Genomic DNA, 19930 nt, shown 5'->3' with positions numbered 1-19930 from the left:
TGATCATGTGTTTAGCTTCTTGTGGGGAGGGGAGTATCTTTTGGGAGGGTTACAGTTTTGCAAGATAATAGCCTTTCCTTTCCATTCAAATGTATCTTCAGTTTTGTGGGAGCACCGAGTAGTCCTGCTCTGTTTCATCATACAGAGTACTTTAATACTGAGTGACGAAATGGGGCAATGGAAATAAGACAAGGGTCAATCAAGGCTTTCAGAAAAGACCAGAGAGAGAAGGCGGCATTCTTTTGTTAAGATTCTAGGAATATTAATTTTCTCAAATATGTAGCTCTGGGAGCTATCTCTAGAGGTATTTTGTTAGACCATTTCTCCCAGACAGGAGGAAATCAAAAGCTAAAATAAGTGGAAGGATGTAAATTTGATAAGGGAATAAAATAATTTGTTGACCTTTACAAGTTATAATCTGGTAACGTCTGTTTGTAACAGGTCTCAGTATTTTCTAGCTGTAACATCCAACTGTATTCTTTTATTATTGGCTTATTACATTCTACCTAAATATAGCAGTAAAAGGAATTGTTTTATTTTCTCAAAATATTTAATATTTTAATATTAAAATAATAAAACGAGAATTTAAATTAGATTGGGTTTCATGTATTTTTAGAGCTGCTACTGTTTGGGTGGATGGAGTTGAGAAGGAAAAGGCAAAGGAAGTATATGGATTAAGGATGCCTTAGTACTTTTATTAATTTTGCTTGTTAGAAATCTGAATTTTTTTTACTTCATATGCAGAAGGTTGAAGTCTAATATTTTTCCAGATTTTCAGCTACTTCTTTGAAAAACAAAAATATCTGTGTGATCTTGAAAAATAGAAGATGAATAAATTCATGTTAGAAGTTTTAGATCTTGGGGTGCCTGGTTGGCTCAGTGGGTTAAGCCTCTGCCTTCGGCTCAGGTCATGATCTCAGGGTCCTGGGATCAAGCCCTGCATCGGGCTCTCTGCTCAGCGGGGAGCCTGCTTCCTCCTCTCTCTCTGCCTGCCTCTCTGCCTACCTGTGATCTCTGTCAAATAAATAAATAAAATCTTTAAAAAAAAAAAGTTTTAGATCTTATGTATACCAACAAATAGGGTCAGATTTTTATTGGTAAATAGTTTAATTCAACATTTTAATAAACAGATTAGACATTACTATCTAAATTATAATTTCAGCTGCATTCCGGGTATTCCTGGACTGTATATACATACACAGAGTCTGTGTCTTCCTTATACTCGCTTTACATTCTACAGCCCATCAGTTGGATAATATCCCACCTCCCTTCCTTTTACCAGTGTTTCTCTCTCCTTTCCTATACTCCCTCCAAACCACCCCCCCAAACTGCTAAAGACTCAGAAGCTTCTGGGGAGTTTAAATTTGGAAGTATTGCAGCAAGAAGAAATGTAGAAATGTGCTTAACCTTTCAATTTGTAATTTTGGAGGCATTTTCCTATGGATGTATTAGATAGGGTGGTTAGGTTCTGTATTACTATCAGTTGTACACTTATGGTACAGATGGTTATAATCTGGTATAGGAAATTAGCCTATGTGATGTTGTGTCTATGGGAAAATGTATTTCAAGTTCCAGATAATCCTCAGAAACCCTTGGTTCCAAATTTTATGGGAACCAGTTATGTATTATGTACCAGAAGATAGTACAAATAGTTGATATTATTCATTCATTATAGAAATATTGCTTGTTAAATTGTTATTATTTAGGATATGTTAATTAAAAACATTTTATGTTAGCTTGGATGTAAAATTATAAATTAAAAATTGTCTCCAAGAGTTCAAGGTAAGGACTAGGAAAGAGACATTAAAAGAACAAGTAAGTGCTGCTGATGTTTTGATAGCTTACAGGGCATGTGAAAGAGAATCTTATGTTATCTGAATTTTTGTTTTATTTTCTTTAATAGGGCAAATTGAAATGACTATAAAGTTTCTGAGGTCATAAGAATAAGAAATGTCCTGATCTCATGATGACATCTAATACATAGAGTAGTAGGTCTATGATATAGTGTAATAAGCAAAACTGCTTTGAACATTCTGAAGTACGACATAAATAAAAGGTTGTATTATTAAATACAAAAGACTTGTTATGGAAAAGAAAGTGCTGTAAAAATACTGTAGAAGTATTTGATTCCTCCAGATTTTAGGTGAAGGAAGCAAAAAGTAGTGGGCAATTTAACCAGTATTTAGTGAGTACCTGTTTATGAAGAGCATTACAAATGACTTTTCCAAAGTTAAATAGACTATCATTCTCAGAGGAAGGGTAATAATCACTCCCAAATCCAGCTCTTAAAATAATAATGAAGTAACTAATTTTGGAATCATGGTCATACTTAAATCCTTTTGAAGAATTTGAGGATTGGATCAAATTTTAGTAAGCAGCAACAACTGACTTCATTTAAAAATTATATTGATGGGCATTTGGGTGGCTCAGTTGGTTAAGCCACTGCCTTTGGTCATGATCCTGGAGAACTGGGATCAAGGCCCATATCGGGCTTCCCCTGCTCTGCAGGGAGCCTGCTTCTCCCTCTCTCTCTGCCTCTTCCCCTGCTTGTGCTCTCTCTCTCTCTCTGTCAAATAAATAAATAACATCTTTTTAAAAATTATATTGATAATAAATTTTGATCTGGTCTCCAAATAGTATAACCAGTGAATTTTGAATATTAAAATATTTTATAAATCAGTTTCTCTATAAAAGCCAAAGATTGAGACTGGAAAATTGCTGGCAGACTGACTCATAAAATGACTCATCTGAATCTGTGCTTACATTCGTCATTCCTCTCTTGAAGCGCCTGTTTTCTTTGCCTAGCTCACTACGTTTTTTTCCACTCTTATCACTCCTTCAAAGACAAAATATTGTAGATCCAGTATGGACGGACTCTTTTTAGTCTTGCTTTATCTTGGGTTCATTTTTCCCCCTCTGGTGTTATCTATATAGTAATCACTGTGATCAAGCATTGTTCTGAATATTTTCCAATATCAATTCATTTAATCCTCACAACAACCTTTTAAGATTAGAAATGTAATTATCCTCATTTTATAGGTTAGGAAATGGAAACACAGCTACTCAGAGGCAAGGCTGGGGAACAAAGCCAGGCAAGCTGACTCAGGAGTCCATTCTTTTGGCCACTGTGCTCTGCTATCTGTCTGCCTCTCATTTAGAGAACTCTTCATTTTATCCTTTGTGAGACTCTTTCCTGGTATGTCTCCTCCCCAGAATCTGTTACTCCCAGATAGGACAGACAATAGGAAATGATGGGGATGCTACTGGTGGCAGTGGGACTAACCTGGATTGTTGGCTCGTCCTATCTAAGCAGTGAGAACATACACCCAACAGCTAGAGTGGGATGTCTGGTTTGGTGCCTCTGAGGAGTGGGGCTGCCCCTAATTCATTTCTGTATACCCCTGTACCTAGTGTAGTCCTCAGCTATAGTTGTTCCCTAGTAAGTAGTGTATTGAATGAATTGAATAACTCTAGTCTTTGTAATTAATCATTCAACCTGATCTTCACTGGATTATTTCATGACACTTGCCTCAATTTCCCTTCCTGTAAGTGGTAATAGTACTTCAGGTCAGGGATTAAATGAATTTAATGTATGTGAATAGACTTTATAAAATTTAAAACACTATTTACATCGAAAGGATAAAACATTTTAAAAGCTATCTTTCAAATTAACCTACATATTAACATCCTAGAATCTAAATACAGTAGTTTGTAAAAATATACAACTTCTGCAAGGTACAGATGATGCTTTTATTTTTTTATTGAAAAAATACATATTGTATCATTATTTAAAATTTTTTTGACTTGACTCTTGGGCAAAAAGAATTGCTTATTGTTGTGAGTTTGTTGTTGTTATTGTTGTTTAAGCAGTGTGGAGCCCCCTGTGTGGCTTGAACTCACGACCCCGAGATCAAGAGCCTAGCTGAGATCAAGAGTTGGATGCTTAACTGACTGAGCCATCCAGGCACCCCCTATTATTGTTTGAAAGTACATTTAAATTCTAAAGATTTAATCTTCAGGCTTTTAATTCTATATAGTATACATAAACAGATACAGCACCTGGAGGTATAAGAGCTTTCCAGTGCTGTCGTTCTTGAGCTCAGGTAGCCTCTATCCTCTATCGTCAGTGTCTTTGAAAAGGCCTGATTTTGTTATAATGAAAAGAGGGGCAAGAAGTTCTCTTTAGCTGCCAGAAGAAACTAGGCAAAAACACAATTGTGCCTTTCTTTTTATTTATTTATTTATTTGAAAATTTGTTTATTTATTTATTTGACAGACAAATCACAAGTAGGTAGAGAGGCAGGCAGAGAGAGAGGAGGAAGCAGGCTCCCTGCTGAGCAGAGAGCCCAATGCAGGGCTTGATCCCAGGACCCTGAGATCAGGACCCAAGCTGGAGGCAGAGGCTCTAACCCACTGCGCCACTCAGGCGCCCCTGCCTTTCTTTTTATTGAAGTAAAATATAAATAACATAGTTTACCATTTTAACCATTTTTAAGTTTACAGTTCTGTGGCATTAAATACATTCACATTGTTGTATGTCCTAGCATTACCACCTTCCATCTCCAGAACTTCTTGGTCTTCCCCGAGACTCATATAAAAGGAATCATGCAACATTTCCCCTTTTGTGATTGGCTTATTTCATTAAGCATACTGTTTTCAAGGTTCATTGATACTCCAAAAATTTCAAATTTTTTTTTTATTTATTCAAAATTTCCTTATTTTTTAATACTGAATAATTTTCCATTGTATGTATGTACCACTTTTTTAATGCATTCATCTGTTGGAAGACACTGGGTTGCTTCCACCTTTTGACTATTATGAACAAAGCTGCTGTGTACACAGATGCACAAATATTTATTTCAGTGCCTGCTTTCACTTTTTTGGGGATATGCCCAGAAGACCTTTACCTTACTATAAGTAAGGAAATATTGGGTTTCTAGATGTGTAGTAGCTTATCTTGAAACTAAATTTACAATTGAGATGTTTTTCCTATTGAGTATTTATACTGGCATTTTCTCACTGTTGACACTGTACTTATTCTGAAGTAGACTCGAGTCTAGAACATTTTAATTGTGTATTTGAATTACCTCCATAGGATAAAAAAATATGAAATTGTTTTCCTTACCCATAGTGGGAGTGAAAATTTTTACCTAGATAATTTTTAGTATCCTGGATTTTTTTAATTACCAGAATTGTTTTTAAAAATGTCATTAACTAAAAAGGTTTTAAAAATATTTTTTAAAATGTCATTAACTATCATATTTACATCTGAAATAGAATTCTATTATTTCCAGTTTTTCATTCTCTGTGCAGTTAAATGCCTTGAGTGAATACTGCGTTCAGGAAGACAGTGTAAGATTTTTATGCAGCTGAATGTGCCTTAGGATATAGTGATAAACTCAGTTTTATAAATGTCAGTACCTTCACAATGCTTACATAATACACACAGAGTTAATTTGTCATATATTAACCACACAGTTGCATTTCTATAGCTAGGTTTTTCCTATCCGGTAAACTTACTAGTATCTTACATTGTTCTATTTTGTTGACTGTACATATAAGGTAGGACTGCTCTGGTAAGGAAATAGACACTGGGAATCTTTTTGGATTATCTATTCACGTCCCCCTTTGCAGGTAGCTTTCCACTTTCCATTTGTTACTGGACACTTAAAAGGACTTTCACTGTTTTGCTGTTTCCTTAGATACCAAATCAACTATTAGCTATATATTAATATACTTCCTGTTGTATATTTACTTTACTTACCCAAGAAATTTATTTTATTTTAAAGATTTTATTTATCTGAGAGAGAGAAAAAGAAAGCACAAGTGGGGGGTTGGAGCAGAGGTAGAAGGAGAAGCAGACTCACCGCTGAGCGGGGAACCTGAACGCAGGGCTCCATCCCATGACCTGAGCCAAAGACAGACGCTTAACTAACTGAGCCATCCAGGCGCCTCAATCCAAGAAATTTATTTTAAAGTACACTTTAACAGCTATTTAAAATATGTAAGCGATGGAATCAGAACAGTATCATAAAAATAAACCTAATACCGTTCGTTGATTTATTTGCAATGAAATACTATTTCATGGTACCCTGTTGAGTGAAAACCTGCAGCTCCTGAGTCTCTTCTTGCCACTAGGGGGCTAGGTTTTCCTTAGCTGTTAAAACTAGAAAAGTGTCCCAGTTTTTCTCAGTTTTGGCCAACCCAACAGACCCCTCCTTGATGTCTTAATTTTTGGATTTAAGTTCTTTCCCAGGATATGTATGCTTTCAAATATTCGGGGAAATCAAATTCAAATCATTGGAATTGTGTGTTTGAATAATCCCAAAGTTTAAATCTAAGAACGTGCTTACCTAACCTATATTGGAAGTGATAAGAGCATGAATTTTATGTGGCCATCTTAGTAATGTCTGGCTTTTTTAATCACTGGAATTGTTAAAATCTTGTAATTCAGAAAACATTAACCCTTACATATGTATCTAAACTAGAATTTTGTCCATTATTTCAAGTTTTTCCTTCCATTTAATGGCTTAAATTACACATGATACTAGAAAATGTTTATTTCTGGTATATCTTCATGAACTTCTGACATTTTAAAAATCAGTAGTCAATAATAGAGAAATAGGGAAACATTGCAATGAATTTTTATAATCCTTAGGTTAATTTACTTTCCAAGATCATAGAATAAGATTGTTTAGTAATTTTATTAGTATGCTAAGATATACAAAATATGAAAAATGTGGACATAGAAAGTTGCTACCTTATCATAAAGACAACTTAAAAATATATTCATCAAGTGGAATTCTACTAAAATTATAATGTTACATTTTAGGAAGAAGGAAAGATTAGCGAAGTATTATACATTAAAGAGCGTGTGCTCTGAAGTTTGCTGGCTCTGTCACTATTAGCTTTGTGACTTTCAGGAAATCATTTAACATCTCTGAGCTTTAGTTTCCTTAATTTTGTAAAGTAATGTTAGTACCTTATTCAATTGTTGTTTGGATTAAATGAAGCAATATATGTAAAGCACCTAGTACTGTGCCTGGAACATGGTAGGTGCTCAATAAATGTCATCCTCTGTTTAATCCAAAGGTGTGATGTGTTATAACTGATTCTCATTCGTTCTGGAGAGTCTCTCTCTGGAAAAGAGGAGACTCAGCCTATTGTTAAGACTGCATCTGTAAGTATAACTATACCAGTACAAAGAGTTAATCTTTTTATGGTATCCTAACTATAAAGAGAAAGCTTGGAAAATACACTTTTTTGGTTAAAATAATAGCAGCATTAGCTATTTATTTTTTGATTGCCTACTGTATGCCAGTACTATTCCAAGTGCTTTATGCATATTAACTCATTCATTCCTCACAACAAACATAGTAAGGTATGTACTGTTATTTTCCCTATTTTATTAAGATGCAGAAACTGAGGCGAAAAGAGATTAACCTTGCTCAAGTTTATACAGCTATTAAAATTTTGGAGCTGGGCTCCAGAGCCAGTCAGTCTGGATCTTGGATTTAAATTCTTAACTATTTTTTTAAATGGTTAAAACATTTTTGTCTGGATTTTACTAGATGCATTGTATAATGGTAGGCATGTTTGGAGAGTATTTCACATATTTTATCCTTAAAACACACCCTCCTCCTAATTATTATTACTATTAAAATGATTGAAACAATTATTTTGTATTCCAAATACGTTCTGATATTTTCAGTAAAGTGAAATTACTTTCAATAAGAATAAACGTTTGGTTAGAAAGGTAACAGAATGTTTAGGTGCTAAAGATATCATTTGGAAAAGTAGACATGACCCTTTAAGATGATTTTTAAAAATTAGTCTATTACCATGTTGTTTTTAATAAATGATAGCACCTAATCAGACTAAACATAATTTTATTGCATCCACAAAGGAAAACTTGGAATTTTTCTTTCCAAGTGGAAAGAGGGGAGTGCCTTAAATGCTGCCAGAAGTAAATTGTGGTTGATGACTCTTCTCTGTTTGAATTTGTCCCAGCTGTGCTACAGTGCTGCTCTCCTTCTGCCCATATGGACGCTTTAAGTAGTTGTGTCACTCCCACTGCCTCTTCCTATGCACACTGCAACTACTTCCAGGTAAGATTCTTGGAATAGTGCACACAGTCTATTTCACGTGGAATATTATTGACCTTGCACAGTTTTAAAGTGTAATTTTATCTTAATAAGTAAGCTGTGGATTACAGCTTCAGTTTTCTCAGTTCTATAAAAAAAAAAAGTGGGGGTTGATAAAAATGATGTCTGAGGATTCTTCCAGGCCTGTGCTGTCCAAAAGAGTAGGCAGTAGCTACAAGGCTATTTAAATTAATTTAAATGAAATAAAATATAAAATTCATTTCTGGTGCTCAAAGTCTTATATGGCTTGTGGCTACCAAATTGTACAGCACAGAGATCATTTTCATCGTTGCTGAAAGTTAAGAGTATCGCTGTTCTAGGCTCTTCTGTGGTAAAATGAATACCAGATAACCTTTAAAAGTACATAAGTCACCAAATGACAGTTTCTTCCAAGATGATACAGGGAGTTACTTTTTTTTAATGAGAAAGGAAAATGAAATAAAAAATGAGAAATTCAAGTAGTGATACTTTTTTGCTCCCATATTGTGAACACTATACTTCAGTTATTTTCACATTATTTATTGGGAAGCAATTGAGTTTTATTTAAATGTTTTAGATTGCTATTTCTATGATAAGATTAAATTTTTTAAAGAGAGGCAGGCAGAGAGAGAGGGGGAAGCAGGCTCCCCACTGAGGAGAGAGCCTGATGTGGGCCTCGATCCCAGGACCTTGAGATCATGACCCAAGCTGAAGGCAGAGGCTTAACCCACTGAGCCACCCAGGTGCCCCTAGAATAAGATAAATTTCACTCTTTGTAGTTTTGTGCTATAATTGCTTAAAGATTGGAATTATGTATTTACCTTTGATGTCATGTAGTTGATATAGCTTCTGGGTTTTTTTTTTTTTAAAGATTTTATTTATTTATCTGACAGAGATCACAATTAGGTAGAGAGGCAGGCAGAGAGAGGAAGGGAAGCAGGCTCCCTGCTGAGCAGAAGCAGAAGCAGAAGCAGGACCCTAGGATCATGACCTGAGCCACCCAGGCACCCCAGAGATAACTTCTGGTTTTTTTGTTTTTTTTTTAATTTTTTTTATTTTTAAGATTTTATTTATTTATTTGGCAGATAGAGATCACAAGTAGGCAGAGAGGCACGCAGAGAGAGAGGAGGAAGCAGGCTTCCTGCCCAGCAGAGAGCCTGATGTGGGGTTCGATCCCATGACCCTGAATCATGACCTGAGCCGAAGGCAGAAGCTTTAACCCACTGAGCCACCCGGGCACCCCTAGCTTCTGTTTTTAAGAGAATAGCTTACTAGTGGCATTCCACTAGTAATTTTGAGAAAATTACATGGAAAGCCAATTATAATCAGATTGTTATTTGAAGAATATAGAATCAGATCAAAGGGACTTAGTTGGACATTTTTTAAAAAAAGATTTTATTTATTTGACAGAGAGAGATCACAGGCAGGCAGAGAGACAGGCAGAGAGAGAGGAGGAAGCAGGCTCCCTGCTGAGCAGAGAGTCCGATGCGGGGCTCGATTCCAGGACTCTGAGATCATGACCTGAGCCGAAAGCAGAGGCTTTAACCCACTGAGCCACCCAGGTGCCCCTTAGTTGGACATTTTTAATGGCAGGTACCATCAGTGGACTATCAAGCATTATACACATGCAAGACAAAGGTGAAACACGTACATTCAGCTCCCATGATTCAGCTGAGGTCCGTACCCCTGCGCCAATCATCACAGCCTACTATCAAGCATTTATAGTCCAGTCTGTTCATCTTCGCTAGAGGGACATATCTGTCCCACAAGTTAGACTCTCTTGTTTGTAGATCCAGGAACTCTCTCCCTTGGATCATACTGGAGATACTCTGATGGTGTTTATGTCTTGTTTATGTTTATGTTTTAAATAAATTATTTAACATATCCTTAGAAATATCCTTACTATAAGAAGATAATACTTGTTTGTTATAGGAAAATAAAGATAGGTAGACATAACATTTTTAAAAATTTTTTATTTATTTATTTGACAGATAGATCACAAGTAGGCAGAGAGGCAGGCAGAGAGAGGAAGGGAAGCAGGCTCCCCGCTGAGCAGAGAGCCCGATGTGGGGCTCGATCCCAGGACCTTGGGATCATGACCTGAGCCGATGGCAGAGGCTTTAACCCACTGAGCCACCCAGGTGCCCCTAGACATAACATTTTTAAAATGAAAAAAACATATTTTAGATATGATTCTGGAAATAAATGCAATTGGTTTTGTTGGATCATAGATATTGGTGAGAGTGTGCATGAATGATCATTATAGTGTAATGGTTAAGAACAAGAGCTCTGAAGTCAGGCATCCTATGTTTGAAACCTGGATTTGTCAGTTATTTCATTGTGACTTTAGGTGAATACACAGTTTCTCTGAACTTCAGTTTCATCATTTGGAAATGGAGATGATCACATTTTATAGGCCTCTTGCAAGGATTAAATGGAATAATGTATATAAAGTACTTTGCATGTGCTTGGCACATAGTAAGAACTCAATAAATGGTGCTATTGGCTAGAGAAAGTGGCTTGATGCTTAAACCATTTAAATTTACATTATTTGGCATTAATGTCCTTCAAATAACTGACTCAGTCTTTGTTGTGTATTTGGCAACACCAACCTATCACACGTTTTATTTAATTATTACTCTTCAGTATTTTATATTCATAGCTTGAGATTATTTATCCCCAAATATGTAATTGAATTCCTACTTTGTGCAAAGTACTATGTATAAGAGAATACATCTTGAAGATATAAAGAATATATCTAAAAGTGACAACTCTTTTTAATCTATGTTTTATTATTTAAAAATAAATAATCTCAGGAACCAAAGGACATTCGATATTCCATCCATTTTTTCCCAGATCATTTGGAACAGAATATCAGTACCTCCCCCTGAATCTATAGAAGCATTGGTGGACTTGTGAGCATCCTGTGTTTGAAATTTCCTTACTACATTCCTAAAGTAGTATATGATAGATATAAGTGATGTTTTTGTCTGTCAACTCTTATGAAATAATTGGTTGTATAGGCATTTTATCAGCAAATATGTATTTGGGTACTGTAGCTTTTTGATTTTGTATATTTTAACCCTGAGAATTATTGGTCCTTTCCAGTATTGAGTATAGTGGTTGATGTATATTAGTGGCTAAGTAAATGTTAACAATAGAATTAAAGCTGCCATTGCTGAAAAGTTGATTGGTGTTCAGGTTTTCTTAGTGAGCTTTAGTTAAAAGTTATTTAACATTTACCAGCCTAAACATTGCTGCTTTCCTCCTTAATCTCATATTCAATTTTCTATCCAAACAGTCCTATTTTCTCTTTTCCCAGAATCCTCCAATGCAATCCTCCTATCCAGTTGAATTTCTGCCTTCTAATTGGCCTTGCAGTGCTACTGATGAAAATAAAAAGACAGAAGTAAACCTAGAGGCTGTTTTTCAGATAGTAGATGAGTTGCATTCCTCCCCTAAATTGGAGATGGTGAAGGTGGAGCCTGTTGAGAATCAGTGCCCAACATCTCAGTCTAACAGAGGCCAACATATCCTAGCTAATTCAAACAACAGCAATCCATCTTCCACAAGTCAGGCTAGCCAGCTGGAGCCACTTACTCCTGTAGGCTCAGATATTACATCTTTTGTGGTCGGAACAGAACAAGCAATTACCTGCTCTCTACCACAGTCACCTGAGTACATCTATACCATCCACACAGCTCAGCCTGTTGAAAATACGACAATGCAGGAATCTGCAGCCATCCAACAAGCTCATGTCAAACTGAAGGAGCAGCTAAGTCGTAATCCGTCTCCATCTTCAGTAGTGTTTGTGCAGGAAGGGCTACCATTCAGCACACACCAGGTAAGGCAAAGAGAAAAGTCTCTAAAAAGCTCAAAGTACCTAGTGCTTCTTGCTAAAGACTGTTCTGGTGAAGAGTTTGTTCACATTTTATTCGGGTTTATTACCAGTTCACTATGCCTTTTTTTTTTTTTTTTTAAGATTTTATTTATTTATTTATTTGACAGAGAGAGAGAGAGAGATCACAAGTAGGCAGAGAGGCAGGCAGAGGGAGGGGGGTAAGGCAGGCTTCCCGCTGAGCAGAGAGCCCAATGCGGGGCTCGATCCCAGGACCTGGGACCGTGACCTGAGCCGAAGGCAGAGGCTTAACCCTTTGAGCCACCAGCCCCACTTTCTTTCTTTTTTTTTTTCTTTAAAGATTTTATTTATTTATTAGAGCAAGAGAGAGAGAGTGCAAGTGCATACCAGAGCCCAAAGGGGTGTGGGGCAAGGCAGAGGGACAAGTCAACTTTGTGCTGAGTGCAGAGCCTGACATGGGGCTCCATCCCAGGACCCAGAACTCATGACCTGAGCCAAGTCAGATGCTTAACTGACTGAGCTACCCAGGTGCTCCCATTATGCTTTCCAGAAGCATGGTGGTTGTCCCAGTGATTCTGCACAAAAAATTCAGAAAGAAGTAACCTTAAACCCCAGACTTCTTACTGTGTTATGGTCTGAAGTCAGCCTCTAGAGAGGCAGTAGGAGCATTGTGGAATAAAACTTATTTTCATGTTAAAAGCATCCCTTGAGTTTTGCTTCCTATCTTAATTTGGATGGACTAGGTATGCCTGGCTGATTAAATCCACTACTCAGAAAGGATGGTTTATCTGGCAGATAATATCAGGACTTTTCTAGCCATTTGTAGCATGGAGGTATAAGATGGTTAGGGGTCTTTTCATACTTTCTTATAGCATTATTGAATTCTCATTTGACTTAGGAGCATACTGTGTTTGAATTTCATTACTAATATCTACATTCTTAAAGCAGAATTTGACTCTAGTTTGAGAGACATATTCTGAAGGTAGAGGCTAATTCCTTTATTGCTGCTGGTTTATGACCAGAAAATGAATAAAATTTGATTCTAAGTAAAACTATATCTAAGTTAAAATCAGTTTTTGTGAATTAACTTATATTTTCCTACTTTTATTTTTTTCTTGATCTTAGCCATGTGTATGTATGTATAAGTGTGTATATATATGTATATATACACACATATACACATCTGTAAATGTGTGTGTACACACACATATATTTTTTTTAAATTTTGGGTTTGTTTTTCTTTAATGGGACTGAAAATATCATCACTTTTAGATTCCCAAGATAACTTCTTGATAGTTGTGTTTTTTGTTGTTGTTGTTGTTGGATAGCAAAGCAAAGTCTACTGAGTGATAGCAATGTGATAGTTCAAAGCTCCCAAGAACGGAGGGGACCTGAAGGGGTTGCCCAACAGTTGTATTTTTTTTAATGCATTCTTTTTTAGCTCTAATTTTAGATATATCTGTCTTAAAGTATCTATCAACTCATTGTCCTTTTTTGAGCCCAACTGTTGAGACCCAGTATATCATGTGTTAAAATAGTACTATACTGGGAGAAGGGGAGTGGGTATATGGATATTGGGGAGGGTATGTGCTATGGTGAGTGCTGTGAAGTGTGTAAACCTGGCGATTCACAGACCTGTGCCCCGGGGGATAAAAATATATTATATGTTTATTAAAAAAATTTTAAAAAATTTTTAAAATAGTACTATAAATTCTGTAGACCAAAGATAGGCCCATTGTGTTTCAGATATGATTGTGGAAAGAAAAGAAAATTTCTCTTTGTTCCTTCATAGTCACATCCAAAGTATTAGATTTCATACCTTAAAATTGCATTCACATAATTACTTTCAAGATCTTTAAAAAATGTTTGAACATCAGAGCTTTTAAAAGCTGTTATTAACTTTTAGCTTTATTTCATTATATAGTTTTATTTAAAATGAATTCAAAGAAATAAGAGTAGTTCAGAAGTTGATCACCTTGGGGAAGGAATTTGCATTCCAGAGAAAATTTAGGAACTCCATACTTATATCTCATAAACAGAAAAGATCTAGATTTTTTTAGGGGTGGAAGCTTATACAATTTTGAGGGTCTCTTTAAGACAAAGAATACAAAATTAGTAGAATAAAGTGTCCTCAGCTCCACTGACATCATCCAACAGGATTTTGCCATTGACCATTTTAGTATTACCAATGGGAGTGGAAATCTGATGGAAGGGATACTAGAGTGGAGAAAGATAGTGGTCTTAACCAATTGTAAATCTGTATATGTTTGTATATGGTCTTAACCAATTGTAAATCTGTATGTGTTTGTGAATTTTACCAAAACAACAACAACAACAAGCTTCATGGTTAATCTTCTGACCCTAAGTAAATGTTTTAGCTCCATATACGTTTCAATGCTTTGTGCATGGGAAAATATATATCCTACTACTGAATATTCAGATTAGTTCAAAAAAATCAAAGGTGATATCACTCATAAGAATGAAAAGCCTTTTACAGATATGTTTGTTGGATCATGTTTCAATATTAGAACTCCTCTGAAAAAATATCTTAACTTTTAGTAGATATTTGGGATAAATACAGAATAATGAGTGGGTTTCACGTTTTAGGTGGATGCCAGTATAAAATGCCAGACCAGTCCACCTGAGAATATCTTGCCTTCAGAACAGATGGGATTCCTTATTTCAGAAGTGGGGCCTGCTAGCAAGCCAAGTAAAGATGCAGGTTTATCTACTCCAGCCAGATACAGAGAGCGAAGAAGCAACTCACAGCAAGGAAAGTCCCCTGGTAAGGATTATTGTGCTCTAGTATACTAGAATTAGAACGATGGTATGGAATTAATATATGAATGACAGTTTTTTTCTGAGTCTTCATTTTTATTAATAATTATATTATACTTACCACATTGCTTTTTTATGTAACTGTAATTCTAACTCTATGTGTTTTCTTAATTATTCTTGAAAAGTGTGTAAAAGTTATTTTCCTAGTATTGCATGTATGTATTTTCCTACTATTGCAGCTTTCCAAGAGATAGAACATATTAAGTAAAAGCAAAGGAAAATAAGTTATTCAACTTGCAGATGGCAAGGATGAAGAGTGACTTAACAGCTGCTTCAAGTGCCAAAGACTTTATCATTTTTAATGTACTTATTTTCTTACTAACAGAATGTAGGACAAGAGGGGATATGCTCAAACTGTGGCAGAAAAGAATTAGATGGTCATTAATGACATTATCCCAAGCACATTATAAAGATAGTATGAAGTATGACTTCTTTAATCAGTGGTATTGTTTTTCTTGTGGTTTGTAGGAATCTAGAATTAATGATGGTTTTAGGCACTTAGAGTTGTTTCCTTTTTTTAAAATTTCATATTTTATTTATTTGACAGAGAGAGAAATCACAAGTAGGCAGAGAGGCAGGCAGAGAGAGAGCAAGAAGCAGGCTCCCAGCTGAGCAGAGAGCCTGATGCAAGGCTTGATCCCAGGACCCTGAGACGGTGGCCTGAGCCAAAGGCAGAGGCCCAACCCACTGAGCCACCCAGATGTCCCCATAGAGTTGTTTCTCCTATTATTTATTTATTTATTTATTTTTTAGAGAGAGTGAGAGAGAGTGCATGTCGGTAGTGGTAGGAGGGACAGCAGGAAAAGAGGAGAATTTTTTTTAAGATTTATTTATTTGGGGGGTGGCTCAGTCATTAAGCATCTGCCTTCAGCTCAGGTCATGAACCCAGGGTCCTGGGATCAAGCCCTGCATTGGGCTCCCTGCTCAGCAGGAAGGGTTCTTCTTCCTCTCCCACTCCCCCTGCTTGTGTTCCCTCTCTTGTTGTGTCTCTCTCTGTCAAATAAATAAATAAGATCTTTTTAAAAAATTTATTTATTTTAAAGAGAGAGGGAGCATGAGCAAGAGGAAGAGGGAGAGTCTCAAGAAGACTCCCTGCTGAGCACAGAACCCAACACAGGGCTTCATCTCACCACCCCAAGATTATGATCTGAGCAGAAACCAAGAGTCAGACCCTTAACGATTGCTCCAGCCATGCACACCAGAGGGAGAGAATCTTAAGCATGCTCTATGCTCAACATTGAGCCTGGTGCAGGGCTCAATCTCATGATCCTGAGATCATGACCTGAGCCAAAAATCAAGAGTTAGACACTCAACCTACTGAGCCACCTAGTTGCCCCTGTTCTCCTGTTCCCAAGGTAACTGGACAAAACCATTTTTAAAGAAGACAGTAACATCTAATAAAACATGTTTCTTTATATGATTCAAAAACAAGTCGGGGCGCCTGGGTGGCTCAGTGGGTTAAAGCCTCTGCCTTTGGCTCAGGTCATGATCCCAGGTTCCTGGGATCGAGCCCCACATTGGGCTCTCTGCTCAGCGGAGAGCCTGCTTCCTCCTCTCTCTCTGCCTGCCTCTCTGCCTCCTTGTGATTTCCGTCTTTCAAATAAATAAATAAATCCTTAAAAAAAAAAACAAAAACAAGTCATCAAAGTCTCCAGTGGCCAACTTTAATATTCTCACACTGTATGCATGACAGAAGCATGCAATTCAGGTAGCATTAATCAGGTCGGACAATTGTTTTAGCCTATAAAAATTGAAAAATATTGAGAACTTCTCTGAGAAATTCTCCAAAAGGTAAACTGATAGTGATATGATCAAGATCTTACTCAGACTTATAGGGTTCTTTCTGCAAAACACTTTTTAGATGAAAGTGTTTTAGTTTTAGTGTTTCTGCAAAACACTTTTTAGATCACTCATCGTATTTATTAAACTTAGCTTGTATAGTCACTTTTATTTGAATATATGGTTCAATCCATGATGAAACATTAAAATTTTTCACCATTGAAAATGTTAAAGACATAGACTGAAGGCAATTTAGAAAAGGACAGGAACTAATATTTGCTGCATACCCATTTTTATGCCATAAAAAACATTGAATGTGATATTGTCATCATTTTAAAGATTGGGAAAATTAGGCTTGGAGAGGATAAGTAACCTGTCTGCAAAGAGAAATGAATAAGGTCACACATTTATTAATGTAGCTAATATTCTACTCATAATCACTCTGCTGAGTGATCCTTGGATACCTAAAAGTATTTAAGTTTCATGTAGTCCCACTTGTTTTTTTGGGGGGGGGGGGTTTGTTTGTTTGTTGTTTGCTCTTGTTGTCTGTGTTTTTGGTGTCCTATCCAAGAAATCATTGCCAAGACCAATGTCATGAAGTTTTTCCTCTATGTTTCCTTCCAGGAGTTTTATAGTTTAGGTCTTACACTTAGGCCTTTAGCCCATTTTGAGTTAATTTTTGAATATGATGGAAGATAAGGATGCAACACCATTTTTTTGCATGTGGATATAGTTTTCATACAACATTTGTTGGAGAGATTGTCCTTTCCGCATTGAGTGGTCTTAGCATCTTAATGGAAGATCATCTGACCGTATAAGTGAGCCTCTCTAGTCTAGACCATTGGTCTGTTTGTAGGTCTTTATGCTAGTACCATGTGATCTGTTTAACCTCTCAATTCTGCCCTTGTACAAAACCAGCCATAGACAATATATAAGTGAATGATTATGGTGGTGTTCCAGTAAAGCTGTATTTACAAAAACAGGTGCTCGGCCCAATTTTACCCAGAGGTCATAATTTGCCAACACTTGAATTAAACTGACAGCTTCTTTCTGAACAACAATAATGGAAACCAGAAAAGGGTAAAGTCACGTTTTTTACTATAAGGAAAGAAAATGGCAATCCTAGAAGTCTTTACCCAGTTAAAAAAATAATCCTTCAAAAATGAAGGCAAGATGATGAAAACAGTTTTATTTTTTATTTTTAAAGATTTTATTTTTTTATTTGACAGACAGAGATGACCAGCAGGCAGAGAGGCAGGCAGAGAGAGAGGGGGAAAGCAGGCTCCCTGCTGAGCAGAGAGCCCAATGCAGGACTCGATCCCAGGACCCTGGGATCATGACCTGAGCCGAAGGCAGAGGCTTTAACCCACTGAGCCACCTAGGCACCCTGAAAACATTTTTAGATAAACACAAAATTGAGAGCATGTGCCACAACAGATCAGCACTAAAGGAACTTCTACAGGGTGTTCTTCAGGCAGGAGGAGACTGTGGTAAAGGTATTGATTAGTATGGGCTTTGATGAATCAAGAGTACATACTGTAGCTTTTAGGGTAATCACCAACAAAATAGAAATAATCCAAAGGAAGGCAGGAAAGGGGAAAAAGGGAAGGAAAATAACACAGAGAACAAATAATAAAATGGTGGAACCAAATTTTACCAGTGCAATGATTATATGTAAATGGTCTTAAAAATTTTAATTCAAAGGCAGAAATTGCTAGAATGGATAAAAGAGCAAACTCCTACAATAGGCTGGCTATAGGAGACATGTAGCTTGAAAGTAAGTGGATGGGAAAAGATATAACATGCAAAAAGGAAGTATGAAAGACTGCAATGGTTATTTTTAAATATTGATAAAACAGACTTTTTTTTTTAAGATTTTTATTTATTTATTTAACAGAGAGAGATCACAAGTAGGCAGGGAGGCAGGCAGAGAGAGAGAGGAAGGGAAGCCCGATGCAGGGCTTGATCCCAGGACCCTGGGATCATGACCTGAGTCGAAGGCAGAGGCTTAACCCACTGAGCCACCCAGGCGCCCAGATAAAAACAGACTTTAAGACAGAGCATTATAAAGGGTCTGCGTCATAATGGTGAACAGTTCATCATGGAAGCATATCAATTATAAATGTATTTTTGTGTAATAAGGGCTTTAAAATATATAAAGTAAAAATTAACAAAAAGAGAAATAGGCAATTCCTCAATATAGTAGTATATATTTTTAAAGGTTTATTTATTTATTTTAGAAAGATCATATGCACATACATGTGGAGGGAGGGACAGAGGGAGAGAATCTTCAAACAGACTCCCCGCTAGGCATGGAGCCCAGTCTGATGAGCCATGAGATCATGACCTGGCCAAAATCAAGAGTTGGATGCTCAACTGACTGAGCCACCCAGACATCCCTACAGTAGGATATTTTAACATACTATCTAAGTAATTGATAGAATAACTAGAAAAAATATTAGTAAAGACATAGGACATCTCAACAACATAATCAGCCATCTTGATCTAATTGGCATTTATAGAACACTGCATCCCAAAACTACAGAATATGTATTATTTTCGAGTGCACATGGTACATTCACCAAGATAGGTTTTATATTGAGCCATAAAACAAGTCTTAATAAATTTACAAGAATTAAAATCATACAAAGTGTATTCTCTGAATACAACAGAATTAAATTAGAATCATTGATAATTGGGTGTCTGGGTGGCACAGTCAGTTAAGTGTCTGACTTTTGGTTTTAGCTCAGGTTGTGATCTTGGGGTCTTGAGATCGAGCCCTGCGTCAGGCTCTGCACTCAGTGCAGAGTCTGCTTGAGATTCTCTCTCCCCCTTCCCTCTCCTGCTCATGCTTTCTTTCTCTCTCTTTCTAAGATGAATAAATCTATCTTAAAAAGAAATCAGTGACAAGTAACGAAGTAACGAAGAAGACTTCCAGTATCTGGAAATACAATGATATACTCTAAATAATTCATAACTCAAAGACAAAATCTCAAGAAAAACTAGAAAATATTTGGAATTGAGTGATAATAAAAACACATCAGTTTGTGAGATGCATTTAAACAATGTTAGCATGAAATATGTAACTTTGTTATTATTTTTTATTTTTATTTTTTAAAGATTTATTTATTTTAAAGAGAGAGAGAGTGCATGTATGAGTGGGGCCAGAGGCGGGGCTTGATCTTACAACCCATGAGACCATAACCCATGAGATCATGACCTGAGCCAAAACCAAGGGCTGGATGCTTAAGTGACTGTGAGCCACCCATGTGCCCTAAAATGTGTAGCTTTAAATGGTAGTATTAGAAAAGAAGTAAGATCTAAAATCAAT

General features: G+C 36.4%; 1 protein-coding gene and 1 non-coding gene across 4 annotated transcripts in view; one reads left to right on the top strand and one right to left on the bottom strand.

The window, feature by feature from the left end:
* HSF5 (heat shock transcription factor 5) overlaps positions 1-19930 on the top strand; it is a 47741-nt gene that overhangs the window by 9114 nt on the left and 18697 nt on the right. For 2 of the 3 annotated variants that reach the window (XM_045070359.1, XM_045070358.1), the window contains 3 exons: positions 8011-8108; positions 11425-11967; positions 14590-14767. In XM_045070359.1, coding sequence (XP_044926294.1) covers positions 8011-8108; positions 11425-11967; positions 14590-14767 — 819 coding nt within the window. The remainder of the gene's footprint in view (positions 1-8010; positions 8109-11424; positions 11968-14589; positions 14768-19930) is intronic. The other variant, XM_013053469.2, reaches the window with a different exon arrangement.
* LOC123389247 lies at positions 9735-9831 on the bottom strand. The gene has a single exon (XR_006603839.1). It is a non-coding gene; the product is annotated as a small nucleolar RNA SNORD94 (small nucleolar RNA).

This window comes from Mustela putorius, unplaced genomic scaffold, assembly GCF_011764305.1.
Source record: "Mustela putorius furo isolate JIRA1106 unplaced genomic scaffold, ASM1176430v1.1 tig00003962_pilon_pilon_pilon, whole genome shotgun sequence".
In the NCBI taxonomy this organism is placed as follows: domain Eukaryota; kingdom Metazoa; phylum Chordata; class Mammalia; order Carnivora; family Mustelidae; genus Mustela; species Mustela putorius.
The sequence above is the reverse complement of the archived record's forward strand: the minus strand, read 5'-3'. Positions and strand labels throughout refer to the sequence as shown.